Source organism: Cygnus olor, chromosome 2 (assembly GCF_009769625.2).
Source record: "Cygnus olor isolate bCygOlo1 chromosome 2, bCygOlo1.pri.v2, whole genome shotgun sequence".
NCBI classification, from domain to species: Eukaryota; Metazoa; Chordata; class Aves; order Anseriformes; family Anatidae; genus Cygnus; species Cygnus olor.
Window position 1 is genome coordinate 52,670,235 of NC_049170.1, and position 24,547 is coordinate 52,694,781.

At 36.3% G+C, this 24,547-nt stretch overlaps 1 protein-coding gene across 6 annotated transcripts in view; it reads left to right on the top strand.

Moving 5' to 3' along the window:
• Positions 1-24,547, top strand: part of KIF13A (kinesin family member 13A) — a 126,809-nt gene that overhangs the window by 68,285 nt on the left and 33,977 nt on the right. For all 6 annotated transcript variants that reach the window (XM_040546375.1, XM_040546380.1, XM_040546377.1 and 3 more), the window contains 13 exons: positions 1,776-1,868; positions 2,446-2,626; positions 3,634-3,721; positions 4,994-5,128; positions 6,002-6,114; positions 11,361-11,472; positions 11,845-12,057; positions 13,667-13,777; positions 14,838-14,972; positions 16,119-16,249; positions 17,969-18,055; positions 18,159-18,325; positions 24,176-24,386. In XM_040546375.1, coding sequence (XP_040402309.1) covers positions 1,776-1,868; positions 2,446-2,626; positions 3,634-3,721; positions 4,994-5,128; positions 6,002-6,114; positions 11,361-11,472; positions 11,845-12,057; positions 13,667-13,777; positions 14,838-14,972; positions 16,119-16,249; positions 17,969-18,055; positions 18,159-18,325; positions 24,176-24,386 — 1,777 coding nt within the window. The remainder of the gene's footprint in view (positions 1-1,775; positions 1,869-2,445; positions 2,627-3,633; positions 3,722-4,993; positions 5,129-6,001; positions 6,115-11,360; positions 11,473-11,844; positions 12,058-13,666; positions 13,778-14,837; positions 14,973-16,118; positions 16,250-17,968; positions 18,056-18,158; positions 18,326-24,175; positions 24,387-24,547) is intronic.

Sequence of the window (24,547 nt, forward strand, 5' to 3'; positions counted from 1 at the left end):
TCTTAATAATTTTACTCAATATCCATCTTTACTTGATTTTGCATTCTTGCTTGGCAAGACAGTAAGTGGCTCCTTACCTCTTTGATTTCCTAACTTCAAAACATACCCTCAGGAGTTGGTTGGAAGGCATATTTTTATGTATTTTACCCTCTTATTATACACTTCCACTGATAGGTTTTCTTCATTCATTCTTCAGTAGTTTGTTAATGTTCTCTACATTGTTGTCGAACAGTCCTCTGTCAAAGTATATATATTATAAAATGACTGAACGGTCATAAGTTGAATGAGAAGTGGATGAATGTGCAGGGAAAGAGATGCAATTATTCCAGAGTACAGCAGGTTCTCCTCTATTTTGAATTCCTCTATTCAGTGTTTCTGAAGTTACTCTGGGCAGTGTTAATCCAAGGAGCAGTAGTAACCCTTTGGAATTTTAGAAATCCAATTGGAAAGGTACACATGGACCATTTTATATGGCATTGTTGTCCTAATTTTTCCTTTACAGCAAAAGAGAAATTAGGTTAGAATTAATTGAGACTTCTTAATCTTATTTACATTAGTGTAAACCATTCTACAAACAGTCATTCCACAGGTTGTTCTGCAGGCCTTCTGTGGCCTACCAGTTACTCAAGGATCATAGAGAATAAATATTCTCAAGCAACATGTAAATGTGCAGCTAGATTATTTTTTTTAATGCAACAATGTTCTGTTTTGAGAGCTATAGAAGTCACTATTGCATCCAATGTACAATTTCTTGTAACTGATAAACAGACAACTGCTAAAACTAAATTAACGGAGAAGTGTGGCTGTTCACCACTGTTCAGAAAGTCACCAGGCAGTGTATGTAAGTTTAAAACCAAACACCAGAACATATATATAAATGCTGTCCTTACTTCAGTTCTTCTTCCTTTGGATGTATGTACAGATGGTGCAATTCTCATATCGGAACTCAAACCAAACAACCCATTGATCCTGTTTGTGATGTACAAATTCTGAGCTTTCTTATCAAAAAGGAAAAACAACAACAACAAACGAACCCAAAACAACAACAACAAAAAACGCTACTCCTCTTCTATCTCCCACATCTAAAAGATAGAAGCACATCTATGATCTGCCTGGCACTGAGAGATGGTTTTCAGACTATGAATTCTGCAGCTGATGTTTCAAACTATGGACTTGCCGGTATACGTCCTCAGATAGATCTGCTTAAGTCTCTCAAACTCATAATGTGCCTTTCCTGCCTCGATGTCTTCAGAATGCTTCTGTCTGGATTCCAGCATCCCCTTGATGCGGGGTGGATAACAATGATTTATAGTGAAACTTGAGGCCAGTTCCTGAGAGAACAATCAGTACTATTTCTAGAATTGCATTTGTTATGTGCCTAATATTCTAGTTCACTGATGTATTTGTTGCAATTCTGTTACAGAGCTCTTTGATATAGTTTGTGATTAAAGAATGCATGCTGGTTGCAAAGTTTACACTTAAATAATACAAAGTTTTGTTATCTAAGTTATTTTCTAAGCATTCAAAGTATATGACTCCTTTGAAAAAGTGTTCCCTTCACATGAAAATGAGCAGTATATTTAAACACAGAGGTAGCTGTTGCACTAGTTTCAGACAACAGTTTTGAACTTTATTCACTCAGTTATATATGAAATCATTTGTTCCTTAATCCACACGATAGTAAAAAATAATCTCAAAACCTTTTTTTCTTGCTTTCCATAAAGTTTAATCTGTCATTTTGTGTAAAATAAACTTACAAAATAATTATTTTTTAGGTCAGGAAGTGGTGTTCAAGTGCCTTGGAGAAGGAATTCTTGAAAAGGCCTTTCAGGGATATAATGCTTGTATTTTTGCCTATGGACAGACAGGTAAGAGTCACTTGTGCAGAAGAAAGGGAATACTTCTTGTGCACATGTGTGAAGTAGGAAGAGCACAACATAAATATTAAACTAGATAGTATTTAAAATTATATGTAGAAATATAATGTTTAATGTCAAACATTTTTATCAGGATGCTGTTTTCTGTTTAATTTTAGTGATTTGTATTTGCTTCACTTCTTTGGAGATTAATGTCCCATTTAAATGCACAGCAACTTTAGCCAGTGTCACAACAACTAACCAGTGACAGTATAAATGCAGCCCTGTAAATATGCTCCTCACTGCTACCTCTTGGGACTGTTTTGGAAGCCTGAAAGGAGTAGTTCATACCCAAGTTCAGTTCAGTTGTGCGTGTGTGTGTGTTATAAGAGACTGTTAAGAAAATTTCTCTTTTTGTTTACATGTATCTTGTAGTGCAAAGAGCAAGCATTCTGTCTGGAATAACATGTCGTGTTGTTCTGATATGTACTTCTGGAGAAATAAAAAGAGAATTAAAACATTCTTCATGAGCAACTGAGTAGCTCAGAAACTTCATTCTAAAGCATTTTCTTTTCCTTTCTTCCTTTAGGTTCAGGAAAATCCTTTTCAATGATGGGCAATGCAGAGCAGCTGGGTCTGATCCCACGGCTCTGTTGTGCTTTATTTCAGAGAATATCTGTGGAAGAAAATGAATCTCATACTTTTAAAGTTGAAGTGTCCTATATGGAAATCTACAATGAGAAAGTCAGAGATTTACTTGACCCAAAAGGGTTAGTAGCTTCACCCTCACTCACCACCTTCCTTTTTTTTTTGTTTGAAACTGAAAAGTGAAAATCAGTTCTGGAAGTCCTTGAGAAGGTTTTTCAGAATGTATGTTTAAACAGCTCCTTTAGAAAGGAGCAGATACCAAACATCAGCAAGAAGAGAATATCCATATAAAGCTTGTATATGAAGTAGTATCCAGTGTGGATTGATTTAAATATAACAGCAAAATATATGCAAACAAATACTATGTGAAGTAACTTAACACCAGAAAGCAAATGCTGAGGTATTTTTGCAATGATATCCAGGCCTTGTTCAAGTAAAAAACTTCATTAATTTTCACAAAGAGTGCAAAACTTGTTAACAACTTGGTCTTCCTGGTTTAGAAGTTGGACTTCTGGAATGGGAAGGTGCAACACCTCAGAATATACTCATGGCACTCTTTATTCCTGTTTTGTTTGCTCAGAAATACTGGCTAGGCTCTCTGATTTCTAGATAAGAGATATCTTGATAGTATTTTTTCAGTCTGAGCATTGATATGTGTCTTTTTTTATTCTTTAGCATAATTGCATTGGGTAAAGAAGAGCACAAGTTAGTTAAAAGATAGATTTTAGATGTAATTGACATATTTCAATAAAGCATGGAAAATGTAATAAAGAACTGAATCTTTAGCAAATTGTTGGGGGGGATTTTTTGTTTCCATTTTTGTCAGTATTCTTTCTGCCAAATAAGGCATTTCAGATTTTGATCCAGCCACAAATACTGGGGTGGGCGGATGCTCTGAAAATAATTCATGTATACTTATTGAAACCAGTTAGATTAATTTGAGTCTTTATTATTCATTAAGTCAAATCTTTCTGGAAGACATTTTTCTTCTCATGATTAATTGTGAAACAAAAGAAAATATCATATGAAATTACAAAAGTCTTCTACATAGTACAAATGAATTTATGTCTTTTAGCTGGAATAAAATTCACAGTAGTGGATTGTGTATAAATTCTATTTTATTCCACAGGAGTCGGCAGTCCCTTAAGGTTCGAGAGCACAAAGTGTTGGGACCATATGTAGATGGCTTGTCTCAGCTGGCTGTTACAAACTTTGAGGTAAATCTAAACCCATGAAAGGTGTCTAAATTATATACACCTAAGCAGTAGGAATCTTACCAGAGATAAACTAGTATCCAGAGGTTTCATTTCTTGAGTTATTACAGTCTCTGACAATCACAAAGATCTCCTGTAGTGCTTCCACAAGTATTTATTTAATAAAGCATTGGGTTCACTGTTATGTAGGTTAAAAATAAGAAAAGTGGTATCTCTATATTTTGCAGTTGCCAATTTATATAATACATCATGTTTTCTTGACAAAGGAAATGTGAGGCTTCCAAAGTAAGAATACTAATTCTTCCAGCATGAATTCCTTTGATGTTGTTGTTGAATACAGCCTCTTACTTTATACAAGTGTATTGGATGAGAATGTACAGCATGGCTAATATAATTAATCATTTAAATCACGACAGCATCTGAGCCCAGTTGAGTTACCAGAATGCATTCAAATAAATCAGTATTGTAGAATCCAATGGACTTCTACAATGGAATTAATTAAAGCAGTGCAGTTGTATAAATTGCATAGCCCTTTTTGTGAGGAAGCTGCTTTAGGAAATGTTTTTTTGTGGTTGTTTTGTTTTTAAACCATTCTTTGTGTAGTATTTTGTGGAAAGCAATTTGCTTTTTATGGGGATTTTTATTTCTCTGAAGCATCTGTGCATATTGTATGTGTGCATATCTGTGCATATATATAACTGCTTTTGCAGTTTTTATCTTAAATTGTGTACTTTGAAAGTACATCTTATTTTTTCAAATTCTAGGAAATTTTAATACCTAGTTTGTTGCACGTATATCAGACTCCACATAATCATCTTTGTTTTTACATGTGTAGAAAGGTGCAAACTGCAGGTGAGGTAACCCTTTGGCCCAATTCATTGAATACAGTATTAGTACAATTTAGTAAAGAAAAGCATTTGTGTTTAGTTCTGTAAGTAGATCTAGTTGGCTTGGTTACTGGCATTAAACGGTATGATTTGCAATGTGGATATTGCCAGCGTATTTCAGCAGCAGATAAGGAGAATGTGCATTGAATATTGTTGCTGGGCTTTTAAGTGCAGCACTTAAAATAGAGTTGAGACGTAATGTCATTCTGTGGAATTACGTCCCCTCTCTGCCATTGCATCTCAAAACATAAAAAGAATTTCCTCATTACTTCTACCTTCCCTTCTTCTCTCCCACACATACACACCCTTCCATCTAGATGGGTATTTTATTCAGCAAGCTCAAAACTTTCTTTTATCCTGGCATCATTTTTTACTCTTTTTGCTCTAGGATATTGAGTCACTGATGTCGGAGGGAAACAAATCACGAACAGTTGCTGCAACCAACATGAATGAAGAAAGCAGCCGCTCTCATGCTGTATTCAACATTATAGTGACTCAGACACTTTATGACCTGCATTCTGGTGTATGTATTTCTGATGGTTAATTTACAAAGTTGTAGTGAATTCTTCTTCTTTCTTCTGTTCAGCCACTGAATGTTCTCAGTTTGTTTTGAGCAGCAATCAATTGAGAGAAGCAGCTTCTCTGTTGCTATCCAGCTGCATGCTTTTGTAGATGTATCACTAGTATCACTTAATATGGGCTAAAGCTCTAAAGACACACATGGCCTACCATTTTACTGCTGAAGGTGCCTCAACTCTCAAGACTGTTTAACCTGCTTAAGTGCCACCGTGTCTCAGAGTTGAGTTGCTATATGATATTATAGTATCTCTGCATTTGACCTGAAGTGGAGAGAAAAACATGTTTGCTCTCTTGATTTGTTCATCTTTCATGTCAAGACTTTAGCATGACTCACCATTTTTTGTTTGGTACGCATACATGATTTGTTTAACTCTGCAGCTGCCTTTAATGTTGTGGGGTCTGGTAATCAAAGTAAAATTGGTGAGAATGTAAGATTGAGAGAACACTGGAAGAGGAAGGAAGCACACCAGATAAAGCAAAAAGTTGGATCACTTCAAGATTATATTGCCGCTGTTAAACCTGTCTTTGGTGTTAACTATTGCTGACGTTAATATGTTTTAATGACCTACTGTGCCGGTGAAGTTATTGACATTACCACATGGCTGATTCACCTTCATTAGTGGTTCAGCCCTTTAGTATAGTGTATGAGTGACTCTTAAAAGACTAAGAACTGTGAGAATTACTTCTGTCCTATCTTGAATTTGATAGCTTAACCCACGTTATTATGGACAGCGGCGTAATTATGCTAATATCAGACACATTAGCATTTTGTGCTCAGGTTTCTTAGCTGTTTTTCTCCCCCGTTTGATTTGTGCAGAATTCTGGAGAGAAGGTCAGCAAGGTCAGCTTGGTGGATTTGGCTGGTAGTGAAAGAGTGTCCAAAACAGGAGCTGCAGGAGAACGTCTGAAGGAAGGCAGCAACATAAACAAGTAAGACATTGGCGTACACAGGTTGCAAACCTTAATCTTGTAAGAACAACCACTGTTTCCTTGGCCTCCTGTCTCAGTGTGCTTGTCGCAAGTCAGTTCAAATGATATGCCTAGCCAGAAGCAGTTAATATATCTCTTTCAGTTGCTCTGTACTGAACACCATGTGTTTTGTTACATTGGCATAGGGATCCTGATTCATACTTGACTCAGATGAGAGGTATATGAGTATTATCTGGAAAAAGTGACAACAGCACTCTTTAATTAGGCATATACCTTTTGTGATTCATTTATACACCCTGTCCCCAGGCTTATGTGTTTGTCTCATCGTATGCTCAAGGAATGCAAAGTTGCAGAGTTGAATGGCTTTGTTCCAACATGTATTAAAATATGTAAGAATATAATTCACAGTTTAAGAAAACCAGACCAGAATGAAGCTATTTAAGTTTAACATTGCCTTGGGCGCTTGTACTCAAGCGATGACAAGTTTCAAGGCACTTTTTTTACTGTAGTTACTGTGTTGTTACCCAAAAGCAAGAATATAGCACAGTATCACTACTGTCTTAAACACGCTATTTTTTTCCTGAGAAAAAACAAAAAAACAAAACAAACAAACAAAAAAAAAACACAAAAAAACAGTTCAACTGTAACATTAAAAGCTACACATTTTGCAACATGTTAAAATTAAAATTGAAAAATTCATGGTATTTTAATCTAACAGTGATAGCAAAAAAGTGTGTTTGAACTGCATTCATGCTTAAAATGATTTTCAGTTACCCTGTTTTAGAGTTTGAACATGCTTGCTCTTTATAGCATAATTTCTAATATATTATGTATTTAATGCATCAGATCAGTAGCAATGTTCTTGAAAATCAAAATTATATGGTCCTGTTGGTCTAATGGCAGGTATCAAACCTTTACCCTGTGGGATACTAGTTAAATTCAGATAGATTTTACTAGAAATTGTATTTGTCTTTTGCATAAACAAAGGCAAAATTGAATGTTTCCTGTTAATTCTTGGGGAAGAAATCAAATGCCAACTTTCCCAACAGCTATTAAGAAACTCCAAATGTAGTTCTAGATACAGAAAGACTTCTTTTTTTTTAATTGTTATTATTTTTTTCTAATAGGATGTTTACTTGTTAGTAAGCTTCTAAGGCAGTAATGCAGTAAGGGAAAGTTGTTTTGCCCATGCTGCAGGTGCAAGCACCAGATCTCTCTATAAAAGATATTTTTAAAAGATAGGTTGACAGCTCTACTTTTTCCCATCAATTAAGTTACTATATGGTATAAATCTGTATTACCTCAGTCCATTTAAAAAGTATTCTGTGTGTGAAATCTCTTTTGGAACTGGTAGGCAAAAGAGAATTCTTAGTGCCGTGTCTTTTATTAGACTTTTGCTGTTACTTGGAACTTTAATGAAGTCTGACTTTTACTGGAAGCCTCAAAATTGGTATGCGTGTTTCATCAGACTGGTTCTTCACAGAACATTGTGCACGATCTTCTTTTGGGTAATGTGTATGATGTACCGTACTTAACAGGGAAGGGCAATAATCTTTTATGGAGTAATATAGAATACTTAAACCATATACCTTGCTATGTCAGCTCCTGGTTTTTCATTTTTATTCTTTTATAAAAATGCAGTAACTTGGATTGGTAGCATGCGCTATATTTAATGAGATCAAAACCAGAGCTGCTATAATTACCTGCCAAATAAATTTGCCGCTTGTACTACATTTTGTTGCCTTGAAGAAGAATGGGCAAATAACATACCTATTTCTGTATTTACAAGTCAGGGAAAATGTGCGCTCAGCTGTGCATACCAAAACTATGTAGTGTGACATTCAGCCAGTCTCTGTAGGTTTCTCTGCTGTTTGTTTCTTCATGAAACCAATCTAAGACCGCGGTAGCTGCTGCCTCAGTCCCATGGCTTGCCCTACTGCAAACTCTTTTGTATCTTGGGACAGCACGTTGCAGAGGGGAAGCGGTGGATTGCTCTCCCGCTTACTGAAACAGCTGAGAGTTGTTATTTTGTTAATGGCTCTGTGAAGTTGTCATAAAGATAACTTGTCTTTTTTCTCGGAGCTGATATGAAGTTGCCTTGGGTCATGAAGTGGTGCTGGGTGTCCGCTCTTTATTATTGAGGTCCTTGGGGGACTTGCCATAACTCATAAGAAAGCTGGATGTGCTTGTCGCTCCACAGGATGTGTTGGTTTCCTATACTGAGTGGAGAAACACGGGTGCTTAATAACTTTGCGGTGTAGTTGAAGAATTCCTAAAGTACAATAGCAGGAGAAAACAGAGTAAGCAAACTGTACATTCATGTCTAGGAAAAATAAATTGTGTGAACAGTTTGTAATTTTAACTGATTAGTGAAATCATAGCTATTGTCATTTTAACTTGAGAATGCCAAAAGAAATATTTTAAAGGGTAGTGGTAGGGTGGGATGGAATGGTTTGGGACAGGACTGCCTCCAAGCTGTTTTTAGGGAGGGCTTTTATATTCAAAGGGCTAACTAATAGAAAAAAAGGATTCTGTTTGCTTAAGAATTTGGAGGAAAACTGTACAGAAGTAGCTTGAATTGCGGTCATTTAGGGACGGTTCTTCCATGTGGTAAGGAAGCACCACCTGCCCTTGAATGCTGCTGACACAGGCCCTTGTTGGGAGTGTGCAAGTTTCCAGCCACAGAGGAGCAAAGGCAGCCTGGTCACGCTTGAGGAAAAGGGTCAGGGAGAACAGAAAGTGTGCAGAAATTACACTTTCCCATGGTCTTGCACCATGTAAGCTCACTGTTTTTTTCTGAACTGCCTCAGTCTTTTGTGTGCTATTTATTGGCTTAGGCCTTTTGGTTGATTCATTAGGTGTAAGTCGTTTGAGATAGGATCAAAGTAATGACAGATCTCTGATGCATCATCCAGCATAAAGCAATGCAGCCGCTGAGTCCTGTAATTATATGGTGCAGCCATTTCTTTTAGGACTTTCCTTATAGTCTTTAAGCAGCTTTGTATTATGAAATCTCATGTAGCATACTTGAAGTACTCTAGTTTGGTTTTTACTGCAGATGTTAACGGTCTTAATATAAAATCAGTATTTTATTATAACTCAGGAGCAAAAATATTATCGCATTGTTTAATCCTGTGTCAGTGAACTGTTGCTTATAATTTCCTGTTTATTAAAACAGTGCCTGTAACTAAGAATTGGTGTTACAGCCCTGTTGTGAAGTAGATGTCAATGGTGGGCCTTTTAGGATCCCTGTTCTTTCCATCCCCTTGCCCCTCAGGGTGAAACAATGTCCTTTTCTCCCCCCTCCCCCAGTATTTTGGCTTTGCTTTTCACATTTTGCCTCATTTAAGGAGGACAACAGGAATTAGAGGCAAATAAGCTGGAGTCATTTTTTTTTTCTCTTACATCTTTTTTTTATTATTTTTTAATTTTTTTAATTTTATGCTTCTTGAAGGTGGACTTCACTGGGACTGTGTTGTCAGTGCTTTTCACTTGCTCTGTGGGAGGTTGCTACAGAGCAGCATACAGCAGCATCCTACTGTTTGTTCTTGCATGTTTAGCACGCTGTCTTCCCAATCTGTGCAGAAGAAAGATGGGAGACAAAAACCAATTCTCCCTCCCTCAAACCTTCCGGAGTTGTTAGGCTTTTGTTTGGGCAACAAACTAAAATTGACTGTTCTTTTTGCTGTGAATTATTCAGACAGACTTTAGAAAGGTATCCTTCAGACAAAGTTTCAAAATAGAGGGGTTGCTTGGAACATTGGATTGATGAGGCTCTTCTCAAGTTTCTTTCATTTTTATTTTGCTTTCAGCTCTCCACTACCTTCTTACCATTTTGTTTCCTTGTGTGTTGCAATATGAGGTATCTGTGGTGACATATGTAACGGTTCTTGTTACCTTGCCCTCAGATGTCTTCTTTGAAATATTCTTGCAATATTTTTGTCATTTACAAAATGTTGCTTCAGAAGCATTGAGGCCCTTTTACAATACTGTGCAAACACTGTCTAAACACCAACTAAAATAGTGCTCCTACTTTGAAAAAACCCAACAGGATGGAGTGGAACAGTAGAACCAAGGTTTTATTTAACTATCTAATCGCAATGCTAAAGATTTCCTTGGTAGTTATGGCCAATTATCCAGCTACTCTTTATGAATATGATGGGCCAGTATGCTCTTGAGCTTGTGTTGTCAGTTTTACAACCCTTCAGGCATCTGTTTAATGTTCTCAGGCTCCTGAACCAGCTCATTATCTTAAACATGCTCACCCCAAGAGCCCCGATGTCATTTAACATTTACACAGGATTATATAACAATTGGAATATATAATGTGTAGGTGCTTTGCAAAGATTGCTAATACTTGCACCTGTTGGTAGAAGTGGTACGTGTACCACAGTGAACAAGTTCTTATTTTCTTCACTATTCTAGAGTGGTTTTGGGGATGTGGTTGTCTGCTAAGCAGTTTGGGGGTTTTTTCTTTTCTCATGCTTGTGTTCCTGCAACACTTCTGTAACTGGAAGATTATTTGGTCTATTCCGCTCCTCTCTGCTCCCCATAAAAGATTCAAGTGAAGCACCACCTCTATTATAAGTCAACCCCTTTGTCATGGGACTTCCTTCTCAGTCTCTTCTGATGAGCAGTCTTCCACTATCATGTGATGGCTGCTTAGTTGCTGGCTCACCTGCCAGACTAGTTCTTCTGTGCCATAGCTGGTGTTATCTTGAGGTTGCCTCCTTAGGGGTAGGGAAATGTTCGGTTTTAGTCAGTTGTTAAGTTAGTGCTCTTAAAACATTGTTCCTAGATACAGGGGGATTCGTCCTGCGCTGCCAGCCCTGCCTCATAATAGTGTCATGAGGCAGTGTCCAAGATGGAAGGCTTTTTAGTCTCTGAGGAAAGGTAGATGTCTAATCTAAGACAGTAATTGTCCCTGTACTGAAGTGGTCTGCTTTACACTTTTCAAACTATTTCAAATACATGAATATTTCAACTTAGTCTTTCTGGAACTTGGTCTGAGCACCAGATGAGATGAAACACTGTAGTTATCCATATATTGTTCCAAATATGTAACTTTAATAGATAAATTGCCTTGTTTTGATCTCCTATGGTCATTTCCAGCTTAAATTATTCTATAATATTTTCAAAATTAAATGTGAACCTTTGCACAGCACAAATTAAACTCTTCTCTGTGTATTATTAAATATACTTTTGGAATATGTGTTCAAAGCTGTTCTGCTGTGTTGCCTTCATAGATCCCTTTCAACACTGGGGTTGGTTATATCATCGCTTGCTGATCAAGCAGCAGGAAAAGGGAAGAATAAGTTTGTGCCTTACAGAGACTCTGTACTCACTTGGCTTCTCAAGGTAATTCATACTTTCTGTTCATCATGTTCACAAACCGTCAGCTTAATAGGTTCTAGCATACCTCTGTCTACTTATGGGCTTCTCTTTTATTTTAAAGAAATGAGCTAAGAAGGTCATAGCTACAAATTATTCCAAGTTTTTTAACTTTGTTAATTGTATGTAAAGTCCTGTTTGACATATTTTCAGTTACATTGGAATTTAGGCTGGTGGGGGTGGTTGGAAATGTTTATGGATCACATTGGTTTATTTCCATCCAGACTATGTATCAGTGTCTAAACAGCCTAAGATTTGTATCTTAAGTATCTCTGTAAAGACATTGTATAATCTCAGAACAGTTTTTAATCCTCAATTTTATGTGGATGTACTCTACAGGACAATTTGGGAGGAAACAGCCAAACTGCCATGATAGCCACAATTAGTCCAGCAGCAGACAACTATGAAGAAACACTCTCTACTCTGAGATACGCAGACAGAGCCAAAAGGATAGTTAATCATGCTGTGGTGAATGAAGATCCAAATGCTAGGGTCATCAGAGAATTACGAGAAGAAGTTGAAAAATTGAAAGAACAGCTCTCGCAAGCCGAGGTAACATTATTCATGTTACCGTGTAAATGGAATTACCTGAGGAAATGTCAAACTTCGTCTGGAAGACTTGGTTTATATTTAAGTCTTATAAAATGAGGGAAGAAAGGGTCTCTGCTTGTGTTTTTTTTTAATAATTAACCTTGTTTCCTGAAATAGATCCAACATAATGTTTGCTTATTTTTAATAACTTTTAAGTGAGGACAACATTGTACAGGTGGTGATTCATGTCAGAATGGAATGTCCTTGAAGAACATCATATCAAGCAGTAGATGATGCAACACAGATAAGAGTGACGGTACAACTTCGTTGTGTAGACTTACTAGCAGAATTATTATTTTTTTAATTGGTGGACTAGATACTGCTCTGATGTCAAATGGAAAAGTGTGAAAAGCTGTAAATCTGGTATTGGACCACAAAATATGTGTGACATTTCTCTCTTTGACATTTGTGAAAATCTATCAAGAATTGTTAAAACTGCAACACCAGAACCATCAGTAGTCTAGTGGCTGGAGAGTTAACAGTGTGTGATTGCTGCATATCCTAGATAAATGTTTCTAATCGGAGCAAAAAGTATCAGGATAGGAGTACTTTTGGTGGTATCTGGGGAAATTAGGCACTGCACTGTAGGAAAATTTATTGATATTTTCAGGCAAAACATAGTAACTGTGGGAAAAAGAACATGGAAGTATGTCTGAAGCTAAATTTTTGTGGTGTTTAAACTTTACATTCATTTAAGAAATACTGTTGCTTATAGGAACAGATCCTTACAGACTGGAATTGGAAAATCTCCCTTAGGAGAAAGGAGCCGTTCGCTTTTTACCTAAATAAAAATCTATTCTAATTCCATATTTTAAATCGGAAAATATTCTTGTAGTCTGTTCTTAGTTTTGTTGATAGACTGTGGCTGAATACAATCCATAGGAAGGTAGGGAGCACTCCAAATTTTACTAATTCTTTTAAAAGCTTTTTCTCTTCTTCCACCTCTGTTGAAAACAATTGTATAAACCTATATGCCCACCTGTTGAGTTGTTATTTGGTGCTGAATGTTTTCAAGCCCCTTGCTTTTGTTTCCTATTGTGAAACAAGAAGCCTGTGTTAGCTCCAGAGTATGCCTCCCTTAAGATATAATCAACAATGTCAGCCTTGAAAGCCTTAATGAAACTCTAGGAAAGGTTTCAAAAGCAAGATAGAATGGAAAGCTAAACATCAAGAGGAATTTGTATTTGAAACTGCTATTGGAAGAAGGACATTAGCGTTGAGCTTCAGGTGATTAAGAGTTATTAAATACTCAGATTTTTTTATACAGACACTGAAGCTTGAGTGGCCAGCCCTGAAGATTTTGTTGGTCTGCATAGTTCCATTACCCACTGAGGCACTAGGTAGATCTTCGTCTGTTTCAGATCTGAACCTATTTTATGTTGATTCTGTCCTCTTCCTTTGCAAATGACCTGTTTCTTCACCTTCTGCCATGAAAAACCTGGGAAAATAGTCAAAACCTATCCTGTACCTGCAGCATTTCATATTCTGTTGGCTGTATTCAGTTTCCTTGTTTAAGCAGCTGTTGCAATGTGAAGTGTACCTTAAAGTTTTGCTAATTTCTATATTTTAGGCCATGAAGGCACCGGAATTGAAGGAAAAATTAGAAGAATCTGAAAAACTAATAAAAGAGCTAACAGTAACCTGGGAAGAAAAGTTAAGGAAAACAGAAGAAATTGCACAGGTACTTCAAAAATTTTGAGGAGAAAAGGCCAGAGTACAAGTCAGCTGAATTTCATGAGCTTTGGTTGGCTATGCTGTTTTTACCACCAGTTATTTTGAATTTCTCTGGATTTTTCCTTTGCTCTGCTCTCCGTTTCCTTTCACAGTCTAAATTTCTGTATAGTAAATGTAGTTATGTCATGGTATAACTGATAAAAGCTAATATTTGATTTTAAAATATAACATCAAAATACACTTGGGCTGTTCTTTTATTTATAACACCACAGGGGGATCTTTAATAATTTTTCCTTGGAGTGACTAAGAAAATCAAGAATTCCAAAAGGATCAGAATTTTGGGCAGTACTTGTGTTTACATTTGCTATTGTTTTTTGTGGCTTCTTAACTAGAGAAAGAAAATGAATTTGCTTCTTATTATCATATTTGAAATAAGACTTGAGTATTTTGATCTATTTTTCCATAATTTCCACTGTCTATAGCTTGGAGAAGGAGTATTGTTGGCTACCTTTCCTAGTCTTAATGTAGCAGATGCATGCTTTGGTACAATCCCTGTTAAACAAATAAACAGGCACAAAAAAAAAAGTAAACTAACTGGCCAAACCAAAACGAAGCAAACAAAAGAACAAAACTGTACAAGAGCAAAAGACATGCATGACCAAGTAGATGGTTTAGCTGAATTAATAACAACACTGGAAAAGGTTGAACCTAAACTAAGGCATGCTCTTTCCAAAATTATTTGTGACTGATTATCTTTGTAGTCATTGCAATTGAGATTAGTTTTTAGCTAACACAGAGGTTCAAGGCCACATTGTATTATGTATGAATACCTCTGATAAAATCATTAGGGCAGATGTTTGAGGATTAGGTCTAACCTTTTTTGTTGGTTTATAAAAATAAATTCTATTAAAAATAAATTTGACCGTTGTCCTAACTTCTATTTTTTGTTGTAGCTATATGAAGAATGCATGTTAATCTTCAGTTTTAGTTGCTCTGCTTTTATTTACTTGACGTACTTGTCTTTACATATTGCAGCAGGCAAGGTTAGCCTATTTTTGTGCTTGCAGGAGAGGCAAAGACAGCTAGAGAGCATGGGTATTTCCCTAGAGTCTTCAGGTATCAAGGTCGGAGATGACAAGTGTTACCTGGTGAACCTGAATGCGGACCCTGCACTCAATGAGCTTTTGGTTTACTACTTAAAGGTAACAATGAAACCAGAATGTATATATAGAATGAAAGGATGCTTGTTTGTTGTTTTGAATTTCTGGTTCAATTTGATATTCAGAGTGTATTTAGATTGTTAAGACTAGTTGCAGTAAAATAAGATAGGACTCCTGCTGTTCAGGCTTACATTTTCCCTTGCAGTTCAGCTTTACCTAATTGATCTCCTGCTTGCCAACAGTGGAAGAAGTGTTCAGTATGTACCAGCATTGAGATAAATTCTAGCTTTTCCGGGCAGAATTGCCTTTTGGACTAAAGAGCATTGCTTCTTAAAGTAAGAGCATGACATATAATGCTTCTTTTTATTAGTGAGTTGAGGATTTCCTTAAATATTCAATGAGTTAAGTGTGAAAGGAAGATGTTTATTAGTGTTCGGTAGGAATAAACATAGGCTTCAATGACAGAAAAAGATTTAAAAAAAAGAGGGAAAAAAAGCTCTGTTAAAAATGAACAGAAATGTGTTTTCCTACTGCCACTGTCTTCCATATTATTCAGTTTACCATAGTCTTCATTTCAGAGTGAAATAGTTTCAAATGCTTACTTAATCGGACAGACTGAGTAGGAAGTATATTGGAAGGGTGAGTTCTTTGTCAACAAGATAGAAAAAACTTACCTGTCTACTTTGTGGTTACTTTTCTGCTTTAGTAGTTGAGATAACGCTTCCATATATGAACAACAGTAAATAAAGTACAACTTCTATAACAACATCAAAGTAAAGTGTTTCAGTGGAATTTACAGTATGGCTTGAAATTATGTGGAGATTAGTATGCTTAGTTGAGTTGCTATATAGCTGTGTTCTGAAAAGCAGACAACTCCATGCACCTTGTTTTACTATCCGTGTTATCCTTTGTCCCGTATGGCTGTATGACATGGCTTGTTTTCTTCACTATATGCATTTATTGCTTATATGCAAGCATTGTCTTGGAATATTTTAAAATCAGAATTTGTGTATCAGCTGCTTTATTTTGCTTTATCTAAAACTGTAGGAAGATAAAGTGCAGAACAGGAGAACAGTTTATGCATGACCTCAAATCTGCTCAGTGTAGTCTCAGTGCTTCAGCTAATATTGTCTTAGTTATGTAAACAGCAATAGTTTGCTTGTCTCTTAGTAACAACTTATTTTCTAGGATCACACAAGAGTTGGTGCAGATACCTCTCAGGATATACAGCTCTTTGGTATAGGAATCCAACCAGAACACTGTGAGATTGATATTGCTTTAGATGGAGAAGTTACACTCACACCAAAAGAAAATGCAAGGTAAGGAAGATCAGCAGCGCTTATACCAGCAAATATTTGCTTTTCATTACCAGAAGATAACTTGCACATATCTTTATTTGGCAGAGTCAGAAATATCACTTTTTGATCAGTGAGTAGCTGCAGTATAAGAGACTTAGATATTTAGATGGTGAAATACAGAGATAGAACTGAGATTTCCCCACACGTGTACACCCACACACACTACTGCATCATAACAGGCTATCAGTGGTTTGGCTTAGAAGAAACCACCACAAGAAGATATTCATTAGGAATGAGGGACCATTGCTTGGCTATGTCTTGGTTGGTAACAAGATGGCTGAGCTGCTGCTGGCTATCCCAACCCTGTGATGGTTGGTTCTTGATGTGGGATGATAAACTTCACCTCTGAGTAGTTCCTGTTATAAAGCTCAGTATTTTGTGAGAAAATAGGTGTTTTAAAGATCCAAAGACTACAATTACTGTTGTGTCTATTAAATATGCAGTGTGAAGTTACATTTCTCCTTTTCTTTCTGCTTCCTTCGTTTAATAACTCGTTGTTTTGGGGGGCACTGTGGGTTCTTAGATGGAATTCTAAGCGTCTTTATCACTTCATTTCCATTGACACGTGATAAGCAGTACCATTGTCCTAACTAATGGTCTTTACTGCTTTTCTGAAATCTGAATATCTAAATGTCTAGATGTTATAAGAATGAGGAAAGTTTGAGACATGTTTAAAAAAATCCACAATCTGTTTCATTCTGGCTTGAGTGAAATACCTTTTAGCATTTGCATTCTTGTTCTGCAGCCTACAGTACAAAATTTCAAACAGATGGGATTCAAACTTGTGATAGAGTTACCGTACTGGAGATCAGTCATTTTGACTGTCAAGGACAAAGGCACATGTCAGTGGAAAAAACATATAATACTTTTTGTTTTACTTGTGCCTGACCTGCAGTGCTTAAATCAATGTTCTTAAAATATTTGTCAAGAGAAAGCTAGTTACAAGAATTTCTTTGCAAAAAGGCTTTTTAAATGAAATGCTTAAATGTTTGTGTTGTCTTATTTGAGACAGCTGAATTCAGAACACTGCATCTGAAAAGGCATTTGTTTTACCTAATTTTTTTCCCTTTCAAATAAACTGTCCTGCTTTGTGACTCACATGCTCCATTTTTCCGATTTTGGGATTAATTACAAAGAAACATAAAAGCAAATGTAGCAATACACCAGATGGTCACAAAAAATATAAGTTTGTTAATAATACAGACTCAGTTTGTTGAGAGAATGAAACTTGGAGCTAAGTTTTTTTTTATGCTTGAATGCCTTGTATGCTAACAGTATATTTTACAATTGTGTTGACTAACCTATATCTTCGAGAGCCTTATCAATAGGATTTGTATGCAACCAATTTACAGACTGTTTATAAGAAACAGGCAGTGACCCAGTTTGAGAAATTGGCATTTAAAAAAAAAAATTACAACTAAATGCAACCTTGTCTGTGTGCTTACTGATGAGTTGCAACAACCAGAGCTGGAGGGGAAAAGGGGTTTCGTGTTTAGTTCTGATGGTAGAAATCAGTCTAGTAATTTTCCCGTTGATACTTTAATGAGAACCTATCTGATTTGTGCATTATGTGATACAAATCACTGTCTGTAGGTGTGAGAAACAGTACATCTTATAGGTACTTTTCAAACTTTCAGTCTTAGGATTTCACTGAAGTCGATTTTTTTTTTTTTTTTTCAGATCCTGTGTAAATGGTGCACTGGTATGTTCTGTCACTCAGCTATGGCATGGAGATAGAATATTATGGGGAAACAACCACTTTTTTAGGTAATAGTTTATCTTTATTCTCTAGCGTTATTAAATTCAATCTATTTTTCCTTCCACTGTTCTGCGTAAGCTTTTTAGAAACTAATTTTTTATTTTTACACAGAATCAATTTACCAAAGAGGAAACGACGGGATTGGCTGAAAGACTTTGAGAAAGAAGCTTTGTTAGGAGAACATGATCTGGATGCAGCCAGTGAAGCTTCTTCAGAACCAGACTACAATTATGAGTTTGCTCAAATGGAAGTTATTATGAAGACACTGAATAGTAATGGTAAGGGAATTGACAGATAAGTCCAAAGGTTCTTTTGGATTGTTTAACAAATTCAGCATGGAAATTAATTTCTAGATTAAAAACAGGTGGTACACTTACTATAGGGACTTTTGGAGCATTTTCAGCGAAAGATGTTTTACAGAAAAAATGTTAAATATATCCACTCACCCACTCCCTCAGGTATATCAGGATGTACCGTCCTGGTGGTCTTTGGTATTGTCATCCCTTATGAAAATTCTGGTCCCTGTATTAAGGCCTCAATATAAATATATATGTGTGTGTGCGTGTATAGAAGTGTGTGTATATACACACATATAAAAATATAAAAATTTAAATGCCAAATAAATGGTCAATGAGGTAAGAAGAAATTTCACCAACACAATTAGTAGTTGGTTTGTGCCCATGTGCCCAAATAAAACATGCAGTTTTATCTGTGTGCTGATCTTTATAGTGCAGCTGAATTGTAATCATGTGCCAGTCAAATCATCAAATCATCAGCTAAGTCCTTCTGACCTCTAGCTTTAACAGGTTACCGCAGACAGAAAGGTGCTCCAGATATGTGTTTTATCCTTCCTTTTCTATTGAATATTACTGACACCATTTTTGCCATATTAAAAAAACACTGAAATCATAACAAACCTGTAGTCAAAATGTCAGCTAGCGTAATTTTTAACTCTGAAGTTGTTTTTAATCTTAGTTTGTTAAAACCTACTTCGATGCCTTTTTAGGACAGTTATAGTGGATAAAATGCAATATATATAAAATAACGGTATGATACGTGGCATATATAAAATTTGCTATGTAAAAAACAGTATTGTATTTTCATGGTTTCCAAAAGGCACATCATGATTCAAGTGTTACAATATGGGAAGAAGAAATGATGAAAAACTTAGTGGACTACTTAGTGCTTTGTACAAGTTTTCTAACTATACAAAATTTGAGAGGCAAATGCCTTGGTTTTTGGTCTCTAACCAAAAAGATACAGTAGACAGTGTTTCATTTTTTTTCTGTTCTCCTTTCTTTGTGTCTCCTTTCTTTCGTACAATACCCACATTTTTCTTGGTCTCCTCTTAATCTTCCTCTCTTTTACTTTTGAGTACAATATGATCATTTTGTGTACTTGATTCTCTAGCAATAGTTTGCAGTTTTTTATGTTCTGGTTTTGATTTTAATTGAATTGCTTGTGTGAGTGAGTTGCAGGGTCAGGCTCTTCAAGTTAATATGAAATTACTGTTCGATAACAGAGCCATTCAAGTGAATACGAAATTACTGTTTGATAACAGAATTATTCTCATTATGGTTCACTCATACCAGGAGACGAATTTCAGATGAATCTACCATCCTGGTGGTCTTCAGTGTTGTCATCCCTTGTGAAGATTCTGTTGCCTGTCTTAAGGCCTCAAACCATCCCGTATCTGTGCCAAAACTGGGACAAAGGTTTTGAACTCGATTGACTCATGCATGATACTGCTGGAGAAATTTGAAAGCATTCATTGATGCTTGATCTGCTTGTTACTAACTGGGGATTGAATAAACTACAGCAGTCAGCAATGAGCTAGTGCTCTTTGAATTGAGGGTCACTTTTGATTTTGATATATTGTTGTCTAGCTGGTAGAAATGATTCTTTACAATTTTTCAAACATCTTTGCATTTCAGTTCACTAGGCGTTTCTGACTGTGGTCCAGGCCTATCTTAGTCTTAGTTGTTTTTTTTTCCATGTCTGCTCAAGGGCAGCGCAGACCTTCCTTTTCCATTAGAGCCGTTTCCTCCCTAAAGCACAGCAGATGTTAGCAGTCACACATCGCGCCATTTCAAAGACATCATAACCCAGTTATACTGCTTCTTGTCTCTTCTCCTCCCTCCCTCCCTCCCACATAGGCATTGCTTAACTAAGTTGGAGTAGTAAGTGATAATAAAACCCTGACAAAACAAGAAGCCACAGGTATCACTGGATATCTTTTGGTTCCAAGCTAGGTAGCAATTAAAGGTTTCGTTCTTGATGGTGTATCTAAATTACAATTTTTCTGACAGGCTTCCATTTTGTTGGGTAAGAAGTACAAAAGATTTGTTTCAATACCATTTATTTATTCTCCCTTAAAATGAAAAAAATAATAAATATGGGAAAGGTAGAATAAATAACTAAATAACTGATACCTCTTAATTCTGTCATTCAGATTCTCTGAAAATACCCTGGGGGCGAGGGGCAGATGGACTGAAGCCTGTTAATTCTATCGTTTGTATTCTCTGATAAGCTTTGTTTGTTTTAAATTTGATATATAATTATGTATAGGTATATACATGGGTTTGGGTTTTTTTCTTTCACAGCAGTGGTTTGATATAGCTTGAAGCAAGAGTTTTTCTTTTTTTTCGACCTTGATCTAGTCATCTATTTGAGAACAGTGACTTTCTTTCGATAAACAGCCTGGTTTCTCCAGAGTGCAAACATTAGATTTCAAAGCATGTAATCAGTTACAACAGTGTCACATTTTACATCTGGCTCCAAAGAAGCTCTGAGGAAAATGTGGGACTTTGAAAACAGCTGTAAAGAAGACATCCCAATTCTCCCCACCCCACATCAACACATTCACTTTCTTTGTGGGATTCTGTCAGATCTGCTTTGTACCACAAATTTGTGATGCTGGTCTAACAAGGATTTATTCTTGTATAGGGTACAGTGGTTAAGTAAAAAATGTGATTGGGTTACACAGTTTCTCATTTAAGCAAACAAAAATTTATAGTTCAGGGTAGGGATTTTGATGAAGTTCAGCAAAGCAAGACTTTCACCTGGCTTGCTTAGAAAAAGGCACTCACATGAAATCTTAAAGATTTTATTCAGCATTGTTATTATTGGATTAACAGATTCCTGATGTGAATTAAGTGAAGATACAGCAAGGTAATCAAGTGCTGTTCATCCTATGAAGAAAGTACATACTTTTGGCTAAGCGTTAATATTCTAACAGTTTGCAGAGAAGTAACTGCATGTGAATGGTCTTGTCAGGATCATTAAACTATTTTGCCACATGACTTGGGACTTCTAACACTGCATGGAATTTACTGGGTGTTTGGCAAGCACTGGGCAGAATCTTCCCTGATTTGCCTTTGCATGAGGAATCCAAAATAGTGGACCATGGTGTTTAAATCTAGCTTTATCATCATTTACAGTTCTTCTGAACTGTAAAAACTTGACTGTTTTTTTTTTCATGTTCTAACTAGAAGTTTTATAATTCACACCATATTTTGCTTTTTCAGTATTAAAGGCTTTTTTTGTGTGTGTGAATCTCCTTCAAAAAGTAAACTGAAGACTCTGAGGTGTAAATTTACATTTTGCATTGCAATACAAGCACAACTCCCCTTTTCACTCCCAACAGTACTGAATTTGGTTGAAATTAGAAATTTTAGACTAGCTTGTTGCATCTTGTGCCAATTGTTTTCCGTGGTATAATATGATCCTGGGATAGCTGTAATTCTGTAAATCCAGGTGGCTGAAAAGATCACTGTTATTAAAGAACTCTGCTCCCTGACATTGGGGCTGGTCTTGGAGCAGTTTAGGAAAGTCTTGTCTTAATGACTCAGCCTTAGATTCATTTCCTGTGTTTCCAAACACAACAGAGGGCTTTAATTTCTTCCATGCCTCTTCTCTTTCTGCTGCATAATACTGATTTCTCAACTATTCTTATACATAGTTTAAACTGTTTTAGGGATTATACATTAAAACCTATGCACATGAAAATGACTGGCATTATGAGCCATCCTCGCTATGAGTTAGGAGGAGGAGGATGGTACAGGTCGAGACAAGTAACTTGGTTTGTATTCTATGATATTAGAACTCATTTCAGGCAATTGCTTTTGTTGCATCATCTGTTTAAAAGATAAAAAGAGCTAGCCATATTTCTGAGAATGTCATGTACTAAAAAGTACTGTTTCTGGTTATTTTAAGACACTTTTAGATCACTGCTTTGCTATTTGGTTGCTATTTATATTGATTGACTTTTAACTTCATGATTTGTAATTGCCATTTCAGTGGTATTTTGTGATGGTGCCTTTGTATGAAGCCAGTGATTTCTTCCACTGACAGCTTGGGCAACAGTAGCAACTTATAATTATTGTTGTTTTCTGCTAGAGATAAAGATGTGCTCTACATCAATATTTCAGAAAGGTTGCTGAGGGGCAAATCCACTGTAGGAACAGAATCCTGAGGATCTTGTTTGTTCTTCTGGCATTTATAATACGAAGGACTTGTTTTGTAAAGTGACTTTCCTAAATATCCATGTATGTTAAAATCACAGACAGTAGGTTAGTTCAGCAAAATCAGTCTCAGCAGGTTTACTACTAAGTAAGTTGTTATACATTACTGGATATAGTAATGCTACATTTGTTCATAAAAATGCAAGGGATCTAGTTTTTGGGAGAGTGTATGTGCCTGTTACGGTGCCCAGCATACAGTACTGTTGGTGGATCTCCTATGGAACCTTTCATGTGAATCCTCTACTTGATGCTATAATAACACAAATTTTCTTTCGTGTAGGTAGCATTGTGGTATCAGGAAAACTTGCACAAAGTCTTAAGAGTGGATCTGGGTAGTGAAGGCAAAGTGACTCATAACTAAATCACACTGGTTTTTTTATTTTATTTTATTTTTGAGAAGAAGACCCTAGTCTGAAACAAGGCGGTGCAATTAAATGTAGTTTTTTTTTTCTCCCTCCTTTGTGACAGTCTGGCATCCTTAAAAGTCACAACATAATTTTATATGTATATATATGTAAAAAATTATATATATATTTATATACATATTTGCAAAATGGAAGAGATCACAAACAATTATTTTAAAGCTCAACATTTTTGTATTTGAAAATCCTGACAAGTCCTAGAGCTGCAAAGTTATTTCCTCTATCCACCCCTCCAGCTATGGAACTTCCTCCTCTCCCTTCCCTGTCTGGTACACATAATCAGCAATCTCTTAGGGCATGTGCTGTCACTCAAATATGTTCATCCAGATTGGTCCTTTTGCAAACCAGATTTTGGCTGTATTTAAGCTTTCAAACATACGTACATGAAGAAGAGAGATGTGCTGGTAGTACATAGAAGCAGCTTATTCCACTGAATCGCTCTGTCAGAGGCACAGCCTGTCATTGGACCTAAAACCAGGAGCAGACCAAGTAATTCTTGTTTAATTTGAATGTAATTTAGTTTTAACTATTGCTGGCTGACACAAGCAGTTGTTGTTTCAGGACAGAGTATCCTAATGAGTATTTGCTCTGAGTGATACTGAGATGAAAAGTGCTTTGTAGTACTAAATGCAGAAGGCCCCTCCAGAATGTGCTTTGTCTCCTTCAGTGTTGTGAAGTTCATTGGCGCAATGCGATGCATGATCAGTTAGACAATTTGTCTCAGTTTACATCTGCAGCAATTCAACATGTCTCATTATCTGCCAAAATGGAGAAAGTAAATTGCTTTTTACTTCCTGAAATCATTTCCTTCTCTGGTTAACATCATCTTCTCTCGTATTTTGCATTGTTTTCTTATTTTCTTACTGATTTGTTCCCTTTTCGATTTATTCTTTCTTTCCTACTGGGATTATGGAACATATTATAAATTCACAGTACTGAAGTATGCAGTAGAAGAGGGTCAGAACCATTGTACTAGCTTAATTGCATGCCAAAATTTTTTCTTGCTTGGATTTATTTATTTAATTCAGTATTAATTTATTATTTTGGATTTTGTTTTTGAGGGCAACAGACATCCTGTGTTTGCAAAGATTCTGGGATATCTCGATTGCTGTTGCCATATAAATAAAGAAGGTGACATTATCTCACATTTTCTCACATTTTTTCCCCCATTTTTTTTTCTTAGACCCTGTACAAAACGTGGTCCAGATCTTGGAGAAACAGTACTTGGAAGAGAAGCGAAGTGCTCTTGAAGAGCAGCGGCTGATGTATGAACGTGAGTTAGAGCAGCTACGCCAGCAGCTCTCTCCAGAAAGGCAACATCAGCATGGTAGTGAAAGACTGTCCTACACTGCTCAGACTGCACAGCAGAAACTAAATCTCTGGACAGAAGAGAGGTGAGAATGCTGGAGTTAAAACAAAAGAATTAATAAGAACTACAGAGGGTGAACTCTAAGTGAAAGATGGGGCTTGAACAGTTTGTCAGAAAGAAACAATATTTTTTTTTTTGGTAGAATTAAATTGCAGTACAAGATTTGCCTCCACCAAGATGTTAGGA